At 39.7% G+C, this 20,167-nt stretch overlaps 1 protein-coding gene across 2 annotated transcripts in view; it reads left to right on the top strand.

The window, feature by feature from the left end:
* tmem163a (transmembrane protein 163a) overlaps nucleotides 1-13,128 on the top strand; it is a 115,414-nt gene extending 102,286 nt beyond the window's left edge. For both annotated transcript variants that reach the window (XM_060928625.1, XM_060928626.1), the window contains exons 6-8: nucleotides 452-563; nucleotides 12,351-12,492; nucleotides 12,657-13,128. In XM_060928625.1, the coding sequence (XP_060784608.1) occupies nucleotides 452-563; nucleotides 12,351-12,492; nucleotides 12,657-12,717 (315 nt within the window). In that variant the 3' untranslated portion in view covers nucleotides 12,718-13,128. The remainder of the gene's footprint in view (nucleotides 1-451; nucleotides 564-12,350; nucleotides 12,493-12,656) is intronic.
* The last annotated feature ends 7,039 nt before the right edge of the window (nucleotides 13,129-20,167 follow it).

Genomic DNA, 20,167 nt, shown 5'->3' with positions numbered 1-20,167 from the left:
TATTGAGCTCATGAATAACGAGTTGCTTTCACCTTTTTGGATTTACTGCTAACAGAGCGAACACAAAGCATTTCCAGAAGACAGTGTTTGTCAGCTCTTCTCAGCCATGTTGGGTTTCTGTCCACGCCTTTGGTTCCTTCTGTATCTTCTCCAAAACCTGATGCAGCTCGTTCATCCACTAATCTCTTCATGAGGTTAAATGAGTGTGTTAGAGCAGGGAAAGTTAATATGTGAAGTAAAGCATGAAAGATCATGTGGTGTAGAAACTTTAAGATGAAAATCCATTAGCCATCACACATCACACATCACATTAATATACTGGAGGAACTGATATACTGTAGATATTGTGACGGACCTCAATCATGTACACTTATACATTGTTTTAGTGCTACATAGGAGCCAGTAAAAGACTACATATATCAATGAATTAATATATATTTTTTACTTTTAGGATGATTTCCTCTTCAGTGTATCGATTGTGAGTGGGATACTGTGTGTCATTCTGGCCATTGCCAAATTCATGCTGGGAAGGGTGTTGACCAGCAGAGCTCTGATCACTGATGGTAGGTACAAACACACACAAACACACAAAAGATAAACTGTAGCCCTAAACCCTCAGATTCTGCTCACTAATTAGCAAAGGATAGCCCATCAATCTAAGCATGTTTTTCTTTATTCTACTACAACAACACTGGATATTTTAATTTTGTACTTCATATTCATTCTATGTATTACCAATATCAAAATATCAATATACTAGTGCATATCAAAATATTGAAATATTGTGAAAAAGTTTTTTTTTTCAAAATTTAATTCAAAAAGGTAAACTTTCATATATTTTCTATTCATTACATGTAAAGTGAAATATTTCAAGGCATTTTTGTTTTAATTTTGATTATTATGGCTTACAGCTCATGAAAATCAGAAATTCAGTATCTCAAATAATTAGAATATTTCATTTCGAGTTTGAGTAAAACAGTATAAATACCGTGTATCTTTCGGTCTAGTTCAGTACACCCAACCACAATCATGGGGAAGACTGCTGACTTGACAGTTGTCCAGATGTTGATCATCGACACCCTCCACAAGGAGGGTAAGCCACAGAAGGTCATTATTGAAAAGGTTGGCTGGAAAAGGTGCACAAACAACAGGGATGACCACAGACTTGAGAGGATTGTCAAGAAAAGTCAATTCAGGAACTTGGGGGAGCTTTAGAAGGAGTGGACTGAGGCTGGTGTCAGTGCATCAAGAGCCACCACGCATAGACATCTTCAGGAAAGGGACTACCAGTACAACTGTCACATTCCTAATATCAAGCCACTCCTGAACCAGAGACAATGTCAGAAGTGTCTTACCTGGGCTAAGGAGAGAAAGAACTGGACTGTTGCTCAGTAGACTTGATAAAACACAGTGGACCAACACCAGCAGATGACATGGCACCCCAAATCATCACAGACTGCGGAAACTTCACACTGGACTTCAAACCCCTTGGATTCTGTGCCTCTCCACTCTTCCTCCAGACTCAAGGGCCTTGATTTCCAAATGGAATGCAAAATTTACTTTCATCTAAAAAGAGGACTTTGGACCACTGAGCAACAATCCAGTTCTTTCTCTCCTTAGCCCAGGTGAGACATTTCTGATGTTGTCTCTGGTTCAGGAGTGGCTTCATATTAGGAATGGAACAGTTGTAGCCCCTTTCCTGAAGATGTCTGTGCATGGTGGCTCTTGATGGACTGACACCAGCCTCAATCCACTCCTTGTGGAGCTCTCCCAAGTTCTTGAATCGACTTTTCTTGACAATCCTCTCAAGACTGTGGTCATCCCTGTTGCTTGTGCACCTTTTCCAGCCAGCCTTTTCAGCAATGACCTTCTGTGGCTTACCCTCCTTGTAGAGGGTGCTGATGATCGTCTTCTGGACAACTGTCAAGTCAGCAGTCTTCCCCATGATTGTGGTTGCATGTACTGAACTAGACCAAGAGATACATGGTATTTATACTGTTTTCCTCAAACTCGAAATGAAATATTCTAATATTTTGAGATACTGGATTTCTGATTTTCAGGAGCTATTAGCCATAATCATCAAAATTAAAACAAAACAAAAGCCTTGAAATATTTCACTCTATATGGAATGAATATAGAATATATGAAAGTTTACCTTTTTGAATTAAATTATGCAAAAAGAACATTTTAACAATATTCCAATATTTTGAGATGCACTAGTAAATAGAAGCGTAAAGGCATTTCCCCATGTACGGGGATCTTCCTGGTGGGAGATGTTTATGTATATGCAATAATGTAAATAAGAAAGCGAGTATAATACACCATTTTATTTTATGTTTAGCGGTTATTTTCATCTTGATGCTCTTAAATTGATATGATCAGAACTTAATAAGTATTCTAGGATATCATTTTGAACAATAAAAGCCCACTTGGTTATCACCTTCTTCAGTTTATGAAACTGATGACATGACCATGTTCTTTGAATTCTATGGACAAATAGCTGCTTTGGTGTAGCAGAGATACTTTATTGCCAATGGTGCTGCCGAGAAGCAGTTGCTGTGCTCCAACATGTCAGCTTGATATGTCTGATAAGATGACAACACTGGTTTAAAGGAGCTGGCTCACCCTTCCCAGAAACATCTGTGCCAAAGGAGCAAGTCACCATTTTCACATCCATGGATATCCCACTGTTTCACACACAATCTGCGACAATCCAACGACATCCTAAGCCATAGAGCATAAACTATAATGTGAAAATGAAGATATTTTGTCAAAGTAGTCATATTTTAAATTCTTTTGACCAATCCGTTCTGTTTTCATAAGGTTAGTTCACTGTAAGGAACCAGAACTGGCCTTGGCCGTCTCACGAGCGGCTGTGAAGGAAAGAAAATATCGGGGGTGTTCTGTTCAAAACTTCCATATATGACATGTCGATGAAGAAAAAGTTGGAGATGGATTTTGAAGGGATCACTAATCGTGAATTTGCAGAGATTTTGGTCCACAGAAAGCTAACGGAGTAGTGGTCACATGATTTCAAAAGAAAAACAACAAACTGGATTCTGGGAAGGGTGAGTCAGCCGCTTTAAGGACAATTTAAATAAAGGTTAACAATAAACATTGTAATTAGCACTGGTTGCTTAGAAATAATTGATCGGTATCCAACTGATACCAGTCTGAAACCATTTTAACCTGCTTTGTTGGCTACACACTTTCAGCTGAACTGTCTTTTTTTTTTTAATTATTTGGTCAAAATGCATAGGATGGTGGAGATTTGGTTCTAATTTACTATATATCAAGTTTAAGTTAATTTTTCTAATTAACCATCCATCCATCCATTATCTATACCAGTTGTCTGTCAGGGTCATAGGAGAACCTAGAGCCAATCCCAGCTGAAATTATGCGAGAGGCGGGGTACACCATGGCTCAGGTTGCCAATCTATCGCAGGGTATTACTTACCTAATTAAATTCAAAGATATGAAAACTAGTCTTTTCTAAGAATTAATTCATATGTAACAAATATTGATTGATGTGTCTGTACTGTTGATAAAAAATTAACTACAACTTCAGCACTCAAACACACAAGAGCAAAGAAATTTTTGACTGCATTGGTTGTGTCTCTAACAAACTTCTTCCCCAACAACCCCAAGCTCACACTTAGCTGTACCCTCGAAAATTATCACCCTCTCTGTTCTGACACCCTCACTCCACTACTGATTCTAGACTTCCCTCAAACTATCAAGTACCCAGATCTGGAAATGAGTAGTTAACCTAATACAGTGGTGCTTGAAAGTTTGTGAACCCTTTAGAATTTTCTATATTTCTGCATAAATATGACCTAAAACATCATCAGATTTTCACACAAGTCCTAAAAGTAGATAAAGAGACCCCAGTTAAACAAATGAGACAAAAATATTATACTTGGTCATTTATTTATTGAGGAAAATGATCCAATACTACATATCTGTGAGTGGCAAAAGTAAGTGAACATTTGCTTTCAGTATCTAGTGTGATCCCCCTCGTGCAGCAATAACTGCAACTAAACGTTTGCGGTAACTGTTGATCAGTCCTGCACACCGGCCTGGAGGAATTTTAGCCCATTCCTCCGTACAGAACAGCTTCAACTCTGGGATGTTGGTGGGTTTCCTCACATGAACTGCTCGCTTCAGGTCCTTCCACAACATTTCGATTGGATTAAGATCAAGACTTTGACTTGGCCATTCCAAAACATTAACTTTATTCTTCTTTAACCATTCTTTGGTAGAACAATTTGTGTGCTTAGGGTCGTTGTCTTGCTGCATGACCCACCTTCTCTTGAGATTCAGTTCATGGACAGATGTCCTGACATTTTCCTTTAGAATCCACTGGAATAATTCAGGATTCATCGTTCCATCAATGATGGCAAGCCATCCTGGCCCAGATGCAGTAAAACAGGCCCAAACCATGATACTACCACCACCATGTTTCACAGATGGGACAAGGTTCTTATGCTGGAATGCAGTATTCTCCTTTCTCCAAACATAATGCTTCTCATTTAAACCAAAAAGTTCTATTTTGGTCTCATCTGTCCACAAAACATTTTTCCAATAGCCTTCTGGCTTGTCCAATTGATCTTTAGCAAACTGCAGACGAGCAGCAATGTTCTTTTTCGAGAGCAGTGGCTTTCTCCTTGCAACCCTGCCATGCACACCATTGTTGTTCAGTGTTCTCCTGATGGTGGACTCATGAACATTAACATTAGTCAATGTGAGAGAGGCCTTCGGTTGCTCAGAAGTTACCCTGGGGTCCTTTGTGACCTCACCAAGTATTACACGCCTTGCCCTTGGAGTGATCTTTATTGCTCGACCACTACTGGGGAGGGTGACAATGGTCCTGAATTTCCTCCATTTGTACACAATCTGTCTGACTGTGGATTGGTGGAGTCCAAACTCTTTAGAGATGGTTTTGTAACCTTTTCTAGCCTGATGAGCTTCAACAATGCTTTTTCTGAGGTCCTCAGAAATCTCCTTTGTCCGTGCCATGATACACTTCCACAAACATGTGTTGTGAAGATCAGACTTTGATAGATCCCTGTTCTTTAAATAAAACAGGGTGCCCACTCACACCTGATTGTCATCCCATTGATTGAAAACACCTGACTCTAATTTCACCTTCAAATTAACTGTTAATCCTAGAGGTTCACATACTTTTGCCACTCACAGATATGTAATATTGGATCATTTTCCTCAATAAATAAATGATCGAGTGTAATATTTTTGTCTCATTTGTTTAACTGGGTTCTCTTTATCTACTTTTAGGACTTGTGTGAAAATCTGATGTTTCCGGTCATATTTATGCAGGAATATAGAAAATTCTAAAGAGTTCACAAACTTTCAAGCACCACTGCAAAGGTTGAAATCATGACACTTTATTTTAAGGATCATGTATTTGAGGTAAATGAAGGTCTTTTTTTAATTCAGTAATGCTAAATTAGACACTTGCAAATGGTTTAATATCAATAAATTAGACTTTTAGTTGAATAAGTCATTAATACAAAAATATGTGTTTAACAGTATGTCCTAAAACTGAGATTTACACTCACCAGCCACTTTATTAGGAACACCCATACATCCACCTGCTGTTTTATGCAGTTCTCTAATCAGCCAATCCCTTGATAGCAGCACAGTGCATCAAATCATGCAAATACAAATCAAGAGCTTCAGTTAATGTTCACTTCAAACATCAGAATGGGAAAAATTGTGATCTCAAAGTTTGAGCCAGATGGACTGGTTTGAATATTTCAGAAACTGCTGATCTCCTGGGGTTTTTACACACAACAGTCTCTAGAGTTTACAAAGAATGGTATGAAAAACAAAAAAAACCATTGACTGAGTGACTGACAGTTCTGTGGGTGGAAACGAACACCTTGTTGATAGGAGAGGTCAATGGACAGATTGGTTCAAGCTGCAAGGAAGGATATAGCAACTCCTATACCGTACTCACTCTTTACATCTGTGGTGAGCAGAAAAGCATCGCAGCATGCCACAGCAGAAGGCCACATTCGGTTCCACTCCTGCCAGCCAAAAAGAGGACTCTTAGAATCAAGAACAAGTTCCTATTAAAGTGTCCAGTGAGTGTAGGTACAGTATCACTAATTAGAAGCTAAAAAGCACACGTTTTTAAAGTATCAATTGCATATGAATGTGAGAATGCAGGACACATACTAATAGTATTCGTGCATTTAGAATACTGGAGTCACTTCACACCATCTGGGATTTTGAGGTGTAACATGTTGCCAGTTATGCATTAAGATGTGAATTTAGATTATTAAACCATGCTCAATAAGCTGCATATTGAGGGCATTTTATAAATTATCCCAAGTAATAGTAATAGTCTTTTTCACATAACGCCCCCCAACTAATGAACCAATACAAATGTTTATGAACAAAAGTCTAGTTCATAGTGAAGAAACCATTTACAAGTGTCTAATTTGGATTTATTGAATTAAACAAGACCTTAATTAACCCGAATGCCTGTCCTTAAAATAAACTGTTTTCAGACCTGATGGCCTACAAGATTCAGGATGCATAACATGAAGTATATGAATGTCTTACTTATGCCAGATAAAGGGCTTGTTGGGATTTTGTATGATGAATAGAAAATAATCGGCAAAGGTTGCTTTATGGTACTGGGGTCAAACAAATCACCAGTGGTTATGGTTATAATGACACTCAAGTTATAACCTCCATAATTTGTTCCCATTCTTTCTTCCTAAAATGAGATTGTCAATCCTAGATGTGGAATTTTACACCAACATACAAATAAGGCAACATACTGTAACGAGTCGAAATTTAAAAAAAAGTGTGTGAATACATACACATACTACACTATATATTGATGTACAGTAGTACCTGAACAACACTGAATGTCTGGTAAATAGGGTAAAAAGGTTTGTAAAGTGTGTTTTTGTGATTGTAGGATATTATTGACAGTCCAAGAATTACGTACAGGTGGATGGATGGTGTTGTTGTATAGTTTGATGGCTGCAAGGAGAATGGTTCTGCAAAAATGCTCCTGCTCTGAAGGAAGAATGGCTTGCTGTTCAGTGTGCATTGCAACTAGTGTTATAGTACTCGAGACCGGTCTCAAGACCACTTTTTAAAGGCCTCAGTCTCGTCTTGGAATGAACTGCATTTTTACTCAGTCTTGTCTCAGTCTTGGACATCGAGACTCAGGATTTTATTTCAAGACCAGTCAAGACCACAACTGTGGGGATTTCACTAAATTGTCTGTGTGTTGTCTGATTTACTTGTCATACATGTCAACCTTTGGTCAATCAAACCTGTATAACCAACCTCCAAAATCCGTATTTCCCTTATAAAATCCGTATAAGATGCAAATTAAAATAATTTACCTAAAATTTGAATGATAATTAACAATGATATATCCAAGTTACTTTTTATTCAATATTAATAACAATAAACCTTCAGAATGAATACAAAGCTCCAATGTTCGACAAAAACACAAAGTGTCACTCTAATGTTCTGAATTGTACTCCATGACAGCTTTTTTTAGCACTCTGCACCAATACCTCACGAGGCTGCATGTCACAGCAAGTGTCTGTGTTGATCTTGCCGGAGTGCCCGTTCAGAATCTTTTCAGTCGCTAGTGAAAGTCGCTCAGGTGGAAATACGCGTTTCAAACAAAATGTTACTTCATGGTTGACGGGATTCTCGCAATGCAGTGTGCGCATGATCAAAAGTGGAATGAAGTCTCGCTACCACAAGATAACGCACGATTTCATAAGAGTCTTTACTGGCTGTTTGTGCTTTCTGTGGTGTACAGTACGTTTGTAAATGATATGCGCTCTTTTATCATCATGGGAATTTATTATAGCTCTAAAGAAATATTGAAGTTTTTTTAAAGAAACCGTATAACTTTATTTGTATGCCCGTATACTATGTTTATTGAATCAAATCCATATAAAATACGGACATTCCGTATAGGTTGACATGTATGACTTGTTAACATATTTACTTTGATTTGATGTAAAATTTCCTGTGCCGAATGCAACCAATAACATGACTCATTACTCATTTGAAATTTTCATTACTTTTAAGGATTGTCACCCCTACCCAGCCCCCTTCACACCCACTGGTCTGGTCCTGGTCTTGAATCGGTCTCACCGTCTTGGTCATAGTCTTGACTTGGTCTCAATCCCTCAAAGTCTTGGTCTTGTCTTGTCTCGATACACTCTGGTCTTGGTCATGACTTGGTCTCAGTTTAAGTGGTCTTGACTACAACACTAATTGCAACACATTGATTGTCTTATGGAGAGGGTGGGAGTGGTCATATGATTTCTGAGAGCTTGACCAGAACTCCGCTCTCCACCACCGTTTCCACTGTGTTCAGTGTGAACCCTAAATCTGAGCCAGCTCTCTTAATGACCTTACTGAGTATGTTAGTGGCCTTTCCTGTGATGCTCCTGCTCCAGCACACAACTGTAGAAAGATAGCAGTCGAAACAACAGAATGTTCACAACGGGTTTCCATGTACATCAAAGGACCTCAGCTTCTGCAGAATATAGATTGGCTTTGGTATTTCTTGTAGAGGCTGTACATGATTACTTTCAGTCCCAACTTTTTACCCAGTGTCTCAGTGTTCTCACCCTGGATGCTGATTGGAGTTTTGAACTCAAGGCTCCAAGAGTGAACAGTTGATAACTTCAACAAACAAACTATAATGAATTTCCTGGTTACACGTTTGCACTTTTTGACCATATAGCAGACAGTTATAGAAGCCAGTTCACAAGTGAACAAGCTATCAGTGAAGCTCGTGCACTGTACTTCTAATCCTGCTGATTACCCAGCAGCATGGGTTGGTGTTGAAAACACCAACTTGAGAAGTCAAAGAACATGACTTTCACAGTGCTACCTGTCTTCTCTAGGTGAGCATAGCTCTGTCAGGAATCAAGTATAGCACAAATTTAATAATACATTCAACAAATTTCAGGCAAACCCCAAACAACTCTGTTTTTTTTTCACAATTTTTCTTCCCAGTTTGCCAGTTCCTAACTCCCATCCATCCCTCACCTATCACACAGCAACCAACCAGGGAAAGTGAAAGCTAACATGTGCTTTCTCTGAAAGACATGAAGCCAGCAATCAGATTTTTTCACACTGTCATTCATGCTCCATTACAGGGCAGCATAACACACTCAGAGCAAAGTGCTATCTACCCTCTTCTGCATACTTTAGCTCACAGATTAACTAGAGTCTCTGTGATTGACAGCAGAGAGAATCTATGCCATCCCTACTACCTTGAGAGCATGACCAATTTTGTTCCCTTTGCTTTGACCATGGATGGCTGCGTCATTAGGATTCAAACTTACAATCTCCAGATGACAGGATAATTGTCTTTCTGTTACACTACTCAGGAAGAGAAGTGGTCTGAAAGCTATTTTCCTACAAGAAATATAGTCATGTGTGATGGTCCTAATTAAAGCTTGGATCATATTTGATGTAGTAATAAAAGGACTTGTGGTATTGAAAAGTGCATATCTTTCTCAAGGACATTCATGAAGCAGATATTAGGACATGAAATACAAAAAAATGAAACATCTGACATCTGAAAGAAAAAAGGCTCTTCAAAAAGTGATCAAAAAGAGTCAGTCTCACTGTTTCAGAGCTTCTTTGATGAATAAAGTAGGCAGTATGCACAGTGTATCCATTTTGGCATATCACTACAGTGACGTGGCCACTCTGATGGCTTCAGCTATCAAAGTGTCTAAGGAACATTACAGTAGTGGTTTCCCATTGCCTTCTACTGGATTACTATAGAGGTTTTCTCCTCTCAATCATTCACACACACTTTAGAGTAGCCAGTTAACCTAACCATATGTCGTTGGACTGTGAGGGAAACTGGAGCACCCAGAGGAAACCCACACAGACACAGGGAGAACATACAGACTCCACACAGAAAGGCCCCCTTCGGCCACTGAGCTCAAACCCAGAACCTTCTTGCTGTGAGGCGAAAGTGCTAACTAACTGCACCACCGTGCCACCCAAAGGGATACTAGGAACAACAAAAACTGAAGAAATCTCTGGAGGCATAGATGTGTGCTCAAATGAGTATCCATCTACCCCACCAAAATCTGCTTTCCCTGATCATCCGTCCCCCTGCACCAGTCCTGGGCCATCTCCTGGGCCTTCCTATGCAGAGCCCAATCAAAGGGCTCCACTTGAGCAGGCTACACCATGAAATACCTGTGGGTATCTTGAGAAAGAAAGTAAGTAGAGAACGAGCAGCTCCAGCTCCAACTGACCTCACTTGGCCAAACATATTTTCCTGGTGGTGTGACCATTTACCAGGCCTTCCAGTTGGCCCAGATGAAGGAGTCATTTGTATTCCCAGACCACTTGTCACAATGTCTGTAAAGAGGCCTTGGTTGTTGCAGATGTATGATTAGTGCATTCAATATTGAGAAACCTTTATGGCAGAAGTACAAAGGGCTCAAGAGGTTGGGAGTATTTATAGTGATCAGTGCACTATCCAGGGTGGCATGGTGGTGCAGTGGTTAGCACTGTAACCTCATAAAAAGAAGGTTCTGGGTTTAAACCTTGTGGCCCTGTGTGGAGTTCACATGTTCTCCCCGTGCCTGTGTGGGTTTGCTATGGTTTCCTCCCATGGTCCAGAGACATGCAGATTAGGTCAACTGGCTACTCTAAATTGCCTATGAGTGTGAATGGTTGTTAATCTCTGTGTTAGCCCTGTGAAAGACTGGCAATCTGCCCAGAGTGTACCCTTCTTGCCTGAAATCAGCTGGGTGTGGCTCCAACTTCCCCTGCAACCCTGATGGATAAGAGGTATACAGTAGATAATGGATGGATGGAGTATACCATCCACTGCACCAAGAATGTTTCCAATGACATGAAAATTGATCTTGGCTTCATGCCTTTATTGTATGGAAATGTTATGTTTCTTCATGTATAGTGCATTCATGCAAATTTCATGTACCATTGTGCTCTTGTGATTGCATGCAAAGATTTGGATACCGCAGCCTTGCTAAGCCCATGGGCTTTGGTCTGCAGTGGCAGACTATTCACATAAAATCAGAGGGCTGTCACTAGCTGCAATTCTGTATTGCTGTTTGTTAGAGCTTCATGGCACAATACTGTTTTTAAAATGGTGTTACACAATGTATGATGGGGCGGCACGGTGGTGTAGTGGTTAGCGCTGTCGCCTCACAGCAAGAAGGTCCTGGGTTCGAGCCCCGGGGCCGGCGAGGGCCTTTCTGTGTGGAGTTTGCATGTTCTCCCCGTGTCCGCGTGGGTTTCCTCCGGGTGCTCCGGTTTCCCCCACAGTCCAAAGACATGCAGGTTAGGTTAACTGGTGACTCTAAATTGACCGTAGGTGTGAATGTGAGTGTGAATGGTTGTCTGTGTCTATGTGTCAGCCCTGTGATGACCTGGCGACTTGTCCAGGGTGTACCCCGCCTTTCGCCCGTAGTCAGCTGGGATAGGCTCCAGCTTGCCTGCGACCCTGTAGAAAGGATAAAGCGGCTAGAGATAATGAGATGAGATGAGATGAGATGAGACAATGTATGATGTGATATTTTAAACCAACCAGCACCAAATAGCATGCCTAGTCCTGATCCTGAGTATCAAATGTAACTTTCAGTACTGGAAGCTTGGCTAATGGCACAGTTCCATTTTTTTTTTTAATTATAACGCCATAACAATTGTTACTCTGTGTTAGGAGATAAATGTATTTTAATGAAATGTAAGATATATATGTAATTAAATAACTTTTATATTTATATATATATATATATATATATATATATATATATATATATATAGGCGGCACGGTGGTGTAGTGGTTAGCGCTGTCGCCTCACAGCAAGAAGGTCCGGGTTCGAGCCCCGTGGCCAGCGAGGGCCTTTCTGTGCGGAGTTTGCATGTTCTCCCTGTGTCCGCGTGGGTTTTCTCCGGGTGCTCCGGTTTCCCCCACAGTCCAAAGACATGCAGGTTAGGTTAACTGGTGACTCTAAATTGACCGTAGGTGTGAATGTGAGTGTGAATGGTTGTCTGTGTCTATGTGTCAGCCCTGTGATGACCTGGCGACTTGTCCAGGGTGTACCCCGCCTTTCGCCCGTAGTCAGCTGGGATAGGCTCCAGCTTGCCTGCGACCCTGTAGGACAGGATAAAGTGGCTAGAGATAATGAGATGAGATGAGATACACACATACATACACACACACACACACACATTTATGAAATATTTGGCAGAGTTTGCACTTTTGACTTGGTTAGACTTTTGGACCATACTATAAATTTTAGTAACAAAGCATCTTGTATTTTCAATTTCTGTAGGTTTTAACTCCTTGGTTGGAGGCATCATGGGCTTCTCCATCCTAATCAGCGCTGAGGTATTTCACCATGAGCCCACTGTGTGGTTTCTGGATGGCACCACTGGGATTCTAATAGGCCTCATCATCCTAGCTTATGGAATAAAGTAATTGCTTTAATTTTTTTTTGAAGCTCATGCAGGAATTTAGAGCTATTTGTTTGAGTAAACAAAATTTTTAATTTGGCATATTTTAACATAATGAGGTAGAATGCTGTAAGCCAATAAGGGGTGAATAGGCTGAATAGTGAATGCTGTTGTTTTTGCCACAGGTTGTTAATTGACATGGTACCACGAGTAAGACAAACCAGGAACTATGAGCGCTTTGAGTGAGTGACTTTGAGGAGAAAATAGCATACTCACACCTTCACCTCCAACACAGAAACACACCTATCTGCAAATACTCCAGGCAAGAATACAGATTGTGACACCATCTGCATTTTGGCAGCGGTTACAAGACTAATTACCACCTCATTATCATCACCAATGTTCAGATTCGGTCTCTCAGCACAACACACCTCAGAGAGAGGAGAAGCAATGATGAAGACACAGCAGGAGATGGTTTCTGAGTTTGATCCAGGTAAAAGAAGCGAGGAACTCAACGCCAGCAAGTCCTGGTTGCCGGATCAAAGCCTTGGAAATGCAAATTCCTTGATTTATGATAACCTTCACTGCCAGGTGTGGTGTGTGTAATGAAGTACTTGAGATTATGATGGGTTTTTCATTATAATGGACCACCATTCACCAATTACCAATGACATTAGGGATGCATTAATACCAGAAAAAAAATCAGTATGTTCTTTTTGATGATCAGTCATTTTAGGTCCTTGAAATGTACTTTATTTACAGCTATATGGAAGTGATTTTCCAAAGTAAAACATAATGTGTAAAATCCAAGTTGTACTTGATCCAAGTTAAATTATGGAGCTAGTAATGCACGTCATTTAAAATAAACACATTAATATGATAAACAATAAGCCTGGATAAACATGCATGTGTGTACTTTTTCATACCCACCATTTAAACTGGGGGGAGGGGGGGATCTAAAGAGAACTAAATAACATGTTCCATGATGTCCCTGATTAATAAATATCCTCATGCTCATTCTGAAAAATGGTATCAATGCATCTCTAATCTTAATAATCCCACTACACAGTTCCTATGTTGTAATGGAAGTCATTCCACTGAAGATCAAATGAGTGTCTAGCTGTATCTAACTCTTCACACTAACAAAGCCATGTTGTGTCAAAGAAATTATCATCACATTCGGAAATATCCTTTCATCAAATTATTTACATTCAGGAACCTACAGACAGGAAATGAGACTAGACACAGTAGACAGCTTCCCAAAATCCATCCAGGGTCCTTATTCCCAATATGAGGATAAAGGGACCAATATGTTCCTTAAAAATACTGAGTTATGGTTTCTGTCATTTAGGAACCCAAGAAAGTATGATTTTTGGCAATGTAGGTAACTCTAACATTGCTCAAGCACACATTTTTGTGGTCAAGTTGTCAGATACATTGCAGGGAGCTAAAATCAACAAACAGTATGACATGATAAGTGAAAAGAAAGGGCAGCTCTTCTTGTTTGTTCAATATAGTATGTATTTATGTGTCATTACATTATATTTACAGTACCAACTATTTCACTACCAAGAATCCATCCATCCATCCATCCATTTCTATGCCATTGTTGGTCGCAGGTGACCTGGAGCCAATCTCAGCTGACATTGGCCGAGACCCTGGACAGGTCACCAATCTATCCAGGGCTAACACAAAGAGATACACAGCCATTCACACTCACATTCACACCTATGGGTAATTTAGAGCAGTCATTTGAGCTAATCCACATCGTTGGATTAGCTCAAATGACTCGTTGGAGGAAATAGCCCCCAAGCATAACTACAGTACATCATCACTTGTTTACCGCAATGCAATGTGGGGGATAGATGGGGTTGGTAGTTGAGCGATATAATGGACGTCAGATTAATTTTACGTGAGAGCGATGTGAGAGGAGCGATTTTGCCGTGCTCTGTTGTGGAAGACAATGAAATTGGTGATTTAAAGAGGTGGATAACATGTTGAGGGTTTACAGCAGGAAAACCGGAATCCAAATCAAGCTTGGTGAGAAGGTAAGAGTCTAGACCAAGTCTACCACACTGTACAACAACAACAACATCAAATCTCAGAATGTCTTGTTTCTGAGGATATATATTGGATCACGAAGCAATCTTAGACCTAAGTCTAAATTTCTTTTAATCTTCAGTTATTCCTTACCATTTTCTAAGAAGCTTTGCTCTAATGAAATCTTAGCCTTGTACTTAATCTTGATCCAGCAAAATAAAACTTACAGATGCAGTAAGGGAAACTATTATGAAAAATCAACTGTTGACTTAAGTCTAAGACTGCTTCGTGATCCCGGGCCCAGATGAACATCATCAAAACATTTATAAATGAGTGATTAGTTAAATAAAATTTGATATCAGGAAACATTACAAAAACAAACAAAAAAACCCTTTGGAAATCTGCTGATCTGCCGTGTCATGTTCAGTATAAATGCATTTTCTTCAATAAATGCCGCTAGTGAGGTACACTGAACCATTATACATACCCGAAAGAGAACCCTTCACGGTTTGTGAGTTTTATCGGTCCGACAGGCTCGTTTGGCTGCTGAGTGCTTCGGCACGTTGAGAAGCAAAGGCCGAAGAATGCTTCTTTGTTTTACAGGCTTTGGAATATCACTAGTTTCAGACAATGAACAGTGTCGATTGTTATACTCTTCTATAACCGAAGGCCACTCTGCAGACCATGGAAATATTGCTGGGTCACAGTTTAAGCACGTCTTTTTCCCACCAGAGAAATGTAAGCTACAAAAACACTTGTCCATTTCGATTCAGTTTGAAGGTTTTCATTGTGGATTAAACCTATCCATTTCTTTCTTCTCTTCTTCTAGACTGGCAGCTGATAAAAGCTCAATTTAAGTGTTCTCTTTGTTGTGGAGACACAGTAAGGCACACAGCAATTCACTTTAGGCACGGTTAAAACCGGTTAGACAGAACAATGCAGTCTTTAACAAAGGCAAAAGTAAACAATACGGTGGATCTGACCCCGGGTATCGCCCATCATGCATTGTGGTAAACAAGTGATGACAGTTATGGGTTAGGGTCATTGGTGCACCCAAAGGAATCCCATGAAAGCACAAGAAAAGCATGACCTATAGAAAGGCCCCAGTCAACTGGATAGCTGTGAGGTGACTGCTATCTCCTGGACTACCATGCCACCACCAACAATACATATACAATATATAATTAGGTTATAGTGTTTGTAATTTGCATGTAGGTACTGTTGTACCAGTTTTCAACTTTCTTTTGGAGTCCCAGAACCCAGATACAGAGAGCATGAAGAATCCACTGGTGCTGAAGCAACTTTTTTTTTTTTGTAAAATAATACTAATAAGACTAATAAAAATAAAAACTCGAAATAATCGTCCAAGAGCTTGAAGAGATGTTTCTCCAGATGTAGATAAGTAGGGAATTGAAAGATTTTTAGTGGACATGAGTAATTTGAATAATTTTCAAATAGTTTATAGTTTGTTTTTTTAAACAACTTGATTCACTTATTTTTAAATTCAGTTTTATGCCATTTCAGCTATTTTTAATGAAGCACAAGTCTCTGAAACCTCCTACTGCAGTATTAACATTTCCTCAGTGATATGGAACTTATTAATTACTAACTAAAAGTTGTCCACATGACACAAGAACTTAATTTATTACTTCCAAACTGATTTATGTACAACGAGAAAATATTGACATTAGATAGCATTTCACTCTGAGGTTTCAGTTAAGGTCAGTTTAGGTTTTAGGTTAAAACAGAACAGCACAACTACAACCCCAATTCCAAAAAAGTTGGGACAAAGTACAAATTCTAAATAAAAACGGAATGCAATGATGTGGAAGTTTCAAAATTCCATATTTTATTCAGAATAGAACATAGATGACATATCAAATGTTTAAACTGAGAAAATGTATCATTTAAAGAGAAAAATTAGGTGATTTTAAATTTCATGACAACAACACATCTCAAAAAAGTTGGGACAAGGCCATGTTTACCACTGTGAGACATCCCCTTTTCTCTTTACAACAGTCTGTAAACGTCTGGGGACTGAGGAGACAAGTTGCTCAAGTTTAGGGATAGGAATGTTAACCCATTCTTGTCTAATGTAGGATTCTAGTTGCTCAACTGTCTTAGGTCTTTTTTGTCGTATCTTCCGTTTTATGATGTGCCAAATGTTTTCTATGGGTGAAAGATCTGGACTGCAGGCTGGCCAGTTCAGTACCCGGACCCTTCTTCTACGCAGCCATGATGCTGTAATTGATGCAGTATGTGGTTTGGCATTGTCATGTTGGAAAATGCAAGGTCTTCCCTGAAAGAGACATCGTCTGGATGGGAGCATATGTTGCTCTAGAACCTGGATATACCTTTCAGCATTGATGGTGTCTTTCCAGATGTGTAAGCTGCCCATGCCACACGCAGGCTTCTGAACTGAGCGCTGATAACAACTTGGGTCGTCCTTCTCCTCTTTAGTCCGAATGACACGGCATCCCTGATTTCCATAAAGAACTTCAAATTTTGATTCATCTGACCACAGAACAGTTTTCCACTTTGCCACAGTCCATTTTAAATGAGCCTTGGCCCAGAGAAGACGTCTGCGCTTCTGGATCATATTTAGATACGGCTTCTTCTTTGAACTATAGAGTTTTAGCTGGCAATGGTGGATGGCACGGTGAATTGTGTTCACAGATAATGTTCTCTGGAAATATTCCTGAGCCCATTTTGTGATTTCCAATACAGAAGCATGCCTGTATGTGATGCAGTGCCATCTAAGGGCCCGAAGATCATGGGCACCCAGTATGGTTTTCCGGCCTTGACCCTTACGCACAGAGATTCTTCCAGATTCTCTAAATCTTTTGATGATATTATGCACTGTAGATGATATGTTCAAACTCTTTGCAATTTTACACTGTCGAACTCCTTTCTGATATTGCTCCACTATTTGTCGGCGCAGAATTAGGGGGATTGGTGATCCTCTTCCCATCTTTACTTCTGAGAGCCGCTGCCACTCCAAGATGCTCTTTTTATACCCAGTCATGTTAATGACCTATTGCCAATTGACCTAATAAGTTGCAATTTGGTCCTCCAGCTCTTCCTTTTTTGTACCTTTAGCTTTTCCAGCCTCTTATTGCCCCGTCCCAACTTTTTTGAGATGTGTTGCTGTCATGAAATTTCAAATGAGCCAATATTTGGCATGACATTTCAAAATGTCTCACTTTCGACATTTGATATGTTGTCTATGTTCTATTGTCAATACAATATCAGTTATTGAGATTTGTAAATTATTGCATTCGGTTTTTATTTACAATTTGTACTTTGTCCCAACTTTTTTGGAATCGGGAATTTAGAAAATCTCACCATTTTATTAATTACGTGAGTTTATGTGGAGCATTGACAATACAAGGTCCTGTTTTGTTGTTGCTATAGAAACAATAACATATTATAGTTACATAGTTCTACAGTCAAAAACATTCAATTTGTACGTTGTCCCAACTTTTTTGGAATCGGGGTTGTATCTGAATAATGGCAATTATTCTATAACACAGATTGTTGTTGTTGTTTTTTTTTTAAATTACATCTACATTACTTAGTTGTATTCTTATAGATTCCAGAAAAACGTTGCATATCACATATAAAAACACCACATACAGGATGTTGTCACCATTTTTTTTTTTTTTTATGAGCACACTGCCAAAGCAAGCATACTGTCTCACTGAGGTTTTGCTGTTTCAATATAATCTTGCACATGATGGGCCAAGAAGTTTTCTAAAACGTTATTTCAAGCCTCATCATTTCTATGTATATTAAACATTAAACATTACACATAACACACAAATTGTTATTACGATAATCAGTAAGGCCATTAAGTTACATAAGGAACATTTATATTACATGTTAAATTACAGTTACATGTAAACTGTTTAGCTTTGTTTAATATAGATACTGAATTCTATTTCATCCTTCCTAACAGTCAGGGGCACTGAGAATAACCTGGATCCCTTATCATAGACATGAAAACTTATGCCAGGACCTTCCAACAAAGTCATGTATTGAAATATGACACAGCATTTTTTTTTCAATAAATACAACTGTCATACTTTGGGTGGGTTTTTTTGTAGAACACTCCAAAGCTTCAAGTATGCCTTCCCTTATCACTGCTATTCACTGTACTGTTTGCAGCAGTCTATGACCTTGTACTATGTAGTTATTTTTCCTCCACTCACTAAGTGGCTCTTAGTGCAGATGAATGTTTTTTTTCCCTCTCTGTACAATATGATGTCCACTGCTGAGTCTTCAAGTTTAGCTGGATTTCCAATAATACTGCATCTCTGGGATTGCAGCTGGTTTTCCTCCTACAATTCTGTTTCTGTTGTTCTCTTCTGTTGGGTCAGATTTTCTCCTTATATCATGCTACATTGAGTGATTAGTCAAACGAGCCATGCTACAAGACTCTTACTTGAGCAGCTGGTGTCTGAACCCCTTAGAAGCTGGTTCCCATGAGCACCAGCTGTGTCTTCAGTGCCTCAACATTGACGATCTTAAGAATACAGTTCCTAACTTGGATCTTCTCTCAGCTGACTGCATGGTAATGCCAATACTGACAATATGCTCAACTGACCTTCAACCATAGCCTAAACAGTCACAAATCCTGAAATCTGGCAATGACTGATGAGCATAACCCATAAGAATCCCTTCTTGTAGCAGCCCAATGACCAGCCATCTTCTCTTGTCATCATCTCAAGGAGTGTGACAACACTGTCTACAGCTGCATCAAGGAAATTCTTCCAGGCTGATAATGACCTAGCAGTTGAACTGCAGTGTTGAACTAGTGCCTAAGGTGGGATTTGGACAGACAGCTTACCCAAACCCAATGATGATGGTTCTGGCAAATGTGGTGGATCATAAGCAGGTAGCACTGGGCCACATGCATCACTGGGGGTCTCACCAGACAAAGCAATATGCTGAGATGTGTGGTGTCAAAACACTGAAAATTGACACAATGATTACAACATTGCTCCAATAATAGTGTCTTGTAGTGGCCATGACATACCATCACTCCAATCTACAGAAACCGGTCACTCTTTAAAGGAGCTAAGTGACACCTTGTTCCTAGTGATAGGATACCAAATGGCTCCACCAGCCTGATTTCTGCACAGCATCAAGTGTGGCTAGCACAATCTTCTGGACATGTCCAACTCAACCCTGCAAACTCTGCCCTGCATTCCACCAAAGAAGCCCTGGATAGGAGAGTACAGATTTGAGAATCATGAATGGACCTCTAGCCACTTTTAAGTCACTGCAACCTGGTAATGTGTTACAATGTCCACAATGACCTGGTCTGTCTTGCGCAAGCTTTATGCAGGGAGGGTCATGCTGTCAAGACTTGCATCTGAGTACAGCACCATCTATCTCATGGAGTGAACCATAAACAGTACCCACCACCATGGAGCTACATCCATGAAGGATAGAGGCTGGCAGCAGGAAATATTACAGCTGAAAATACTGCAGCAGGTCTGTGGGTCCTGATGACAGGATCCATCCATCCATTTTGGTATATCACTACAGTGACATGGCTCTGACAGCTTCAGCCATCAAAGTGTCTAGGGAACATTACAGTAGTGGTTTCCCATTGCCTTCTACTGGATTATTATAGAGGTTTTCTCCTTTC

This window comes from Neoarius graeffei, chromosome 9 (assembly GCF_027579695.1).
Source record: "Neoarius graeffei isolate fNeoGra1 chromosome 9, fNeoGra1.pri, whole genome shotgun sequence".
NCBI lineage: Eukaryota > Metazoa > Chordata > Actinopteri > Siluriformes > Ariidae > Neoarius > Neoarius graeffei.
Note: the sequence above shows the minus strand (reverse complement) of the source record. Positions and strands in the feature narration are given on the sequence as shown.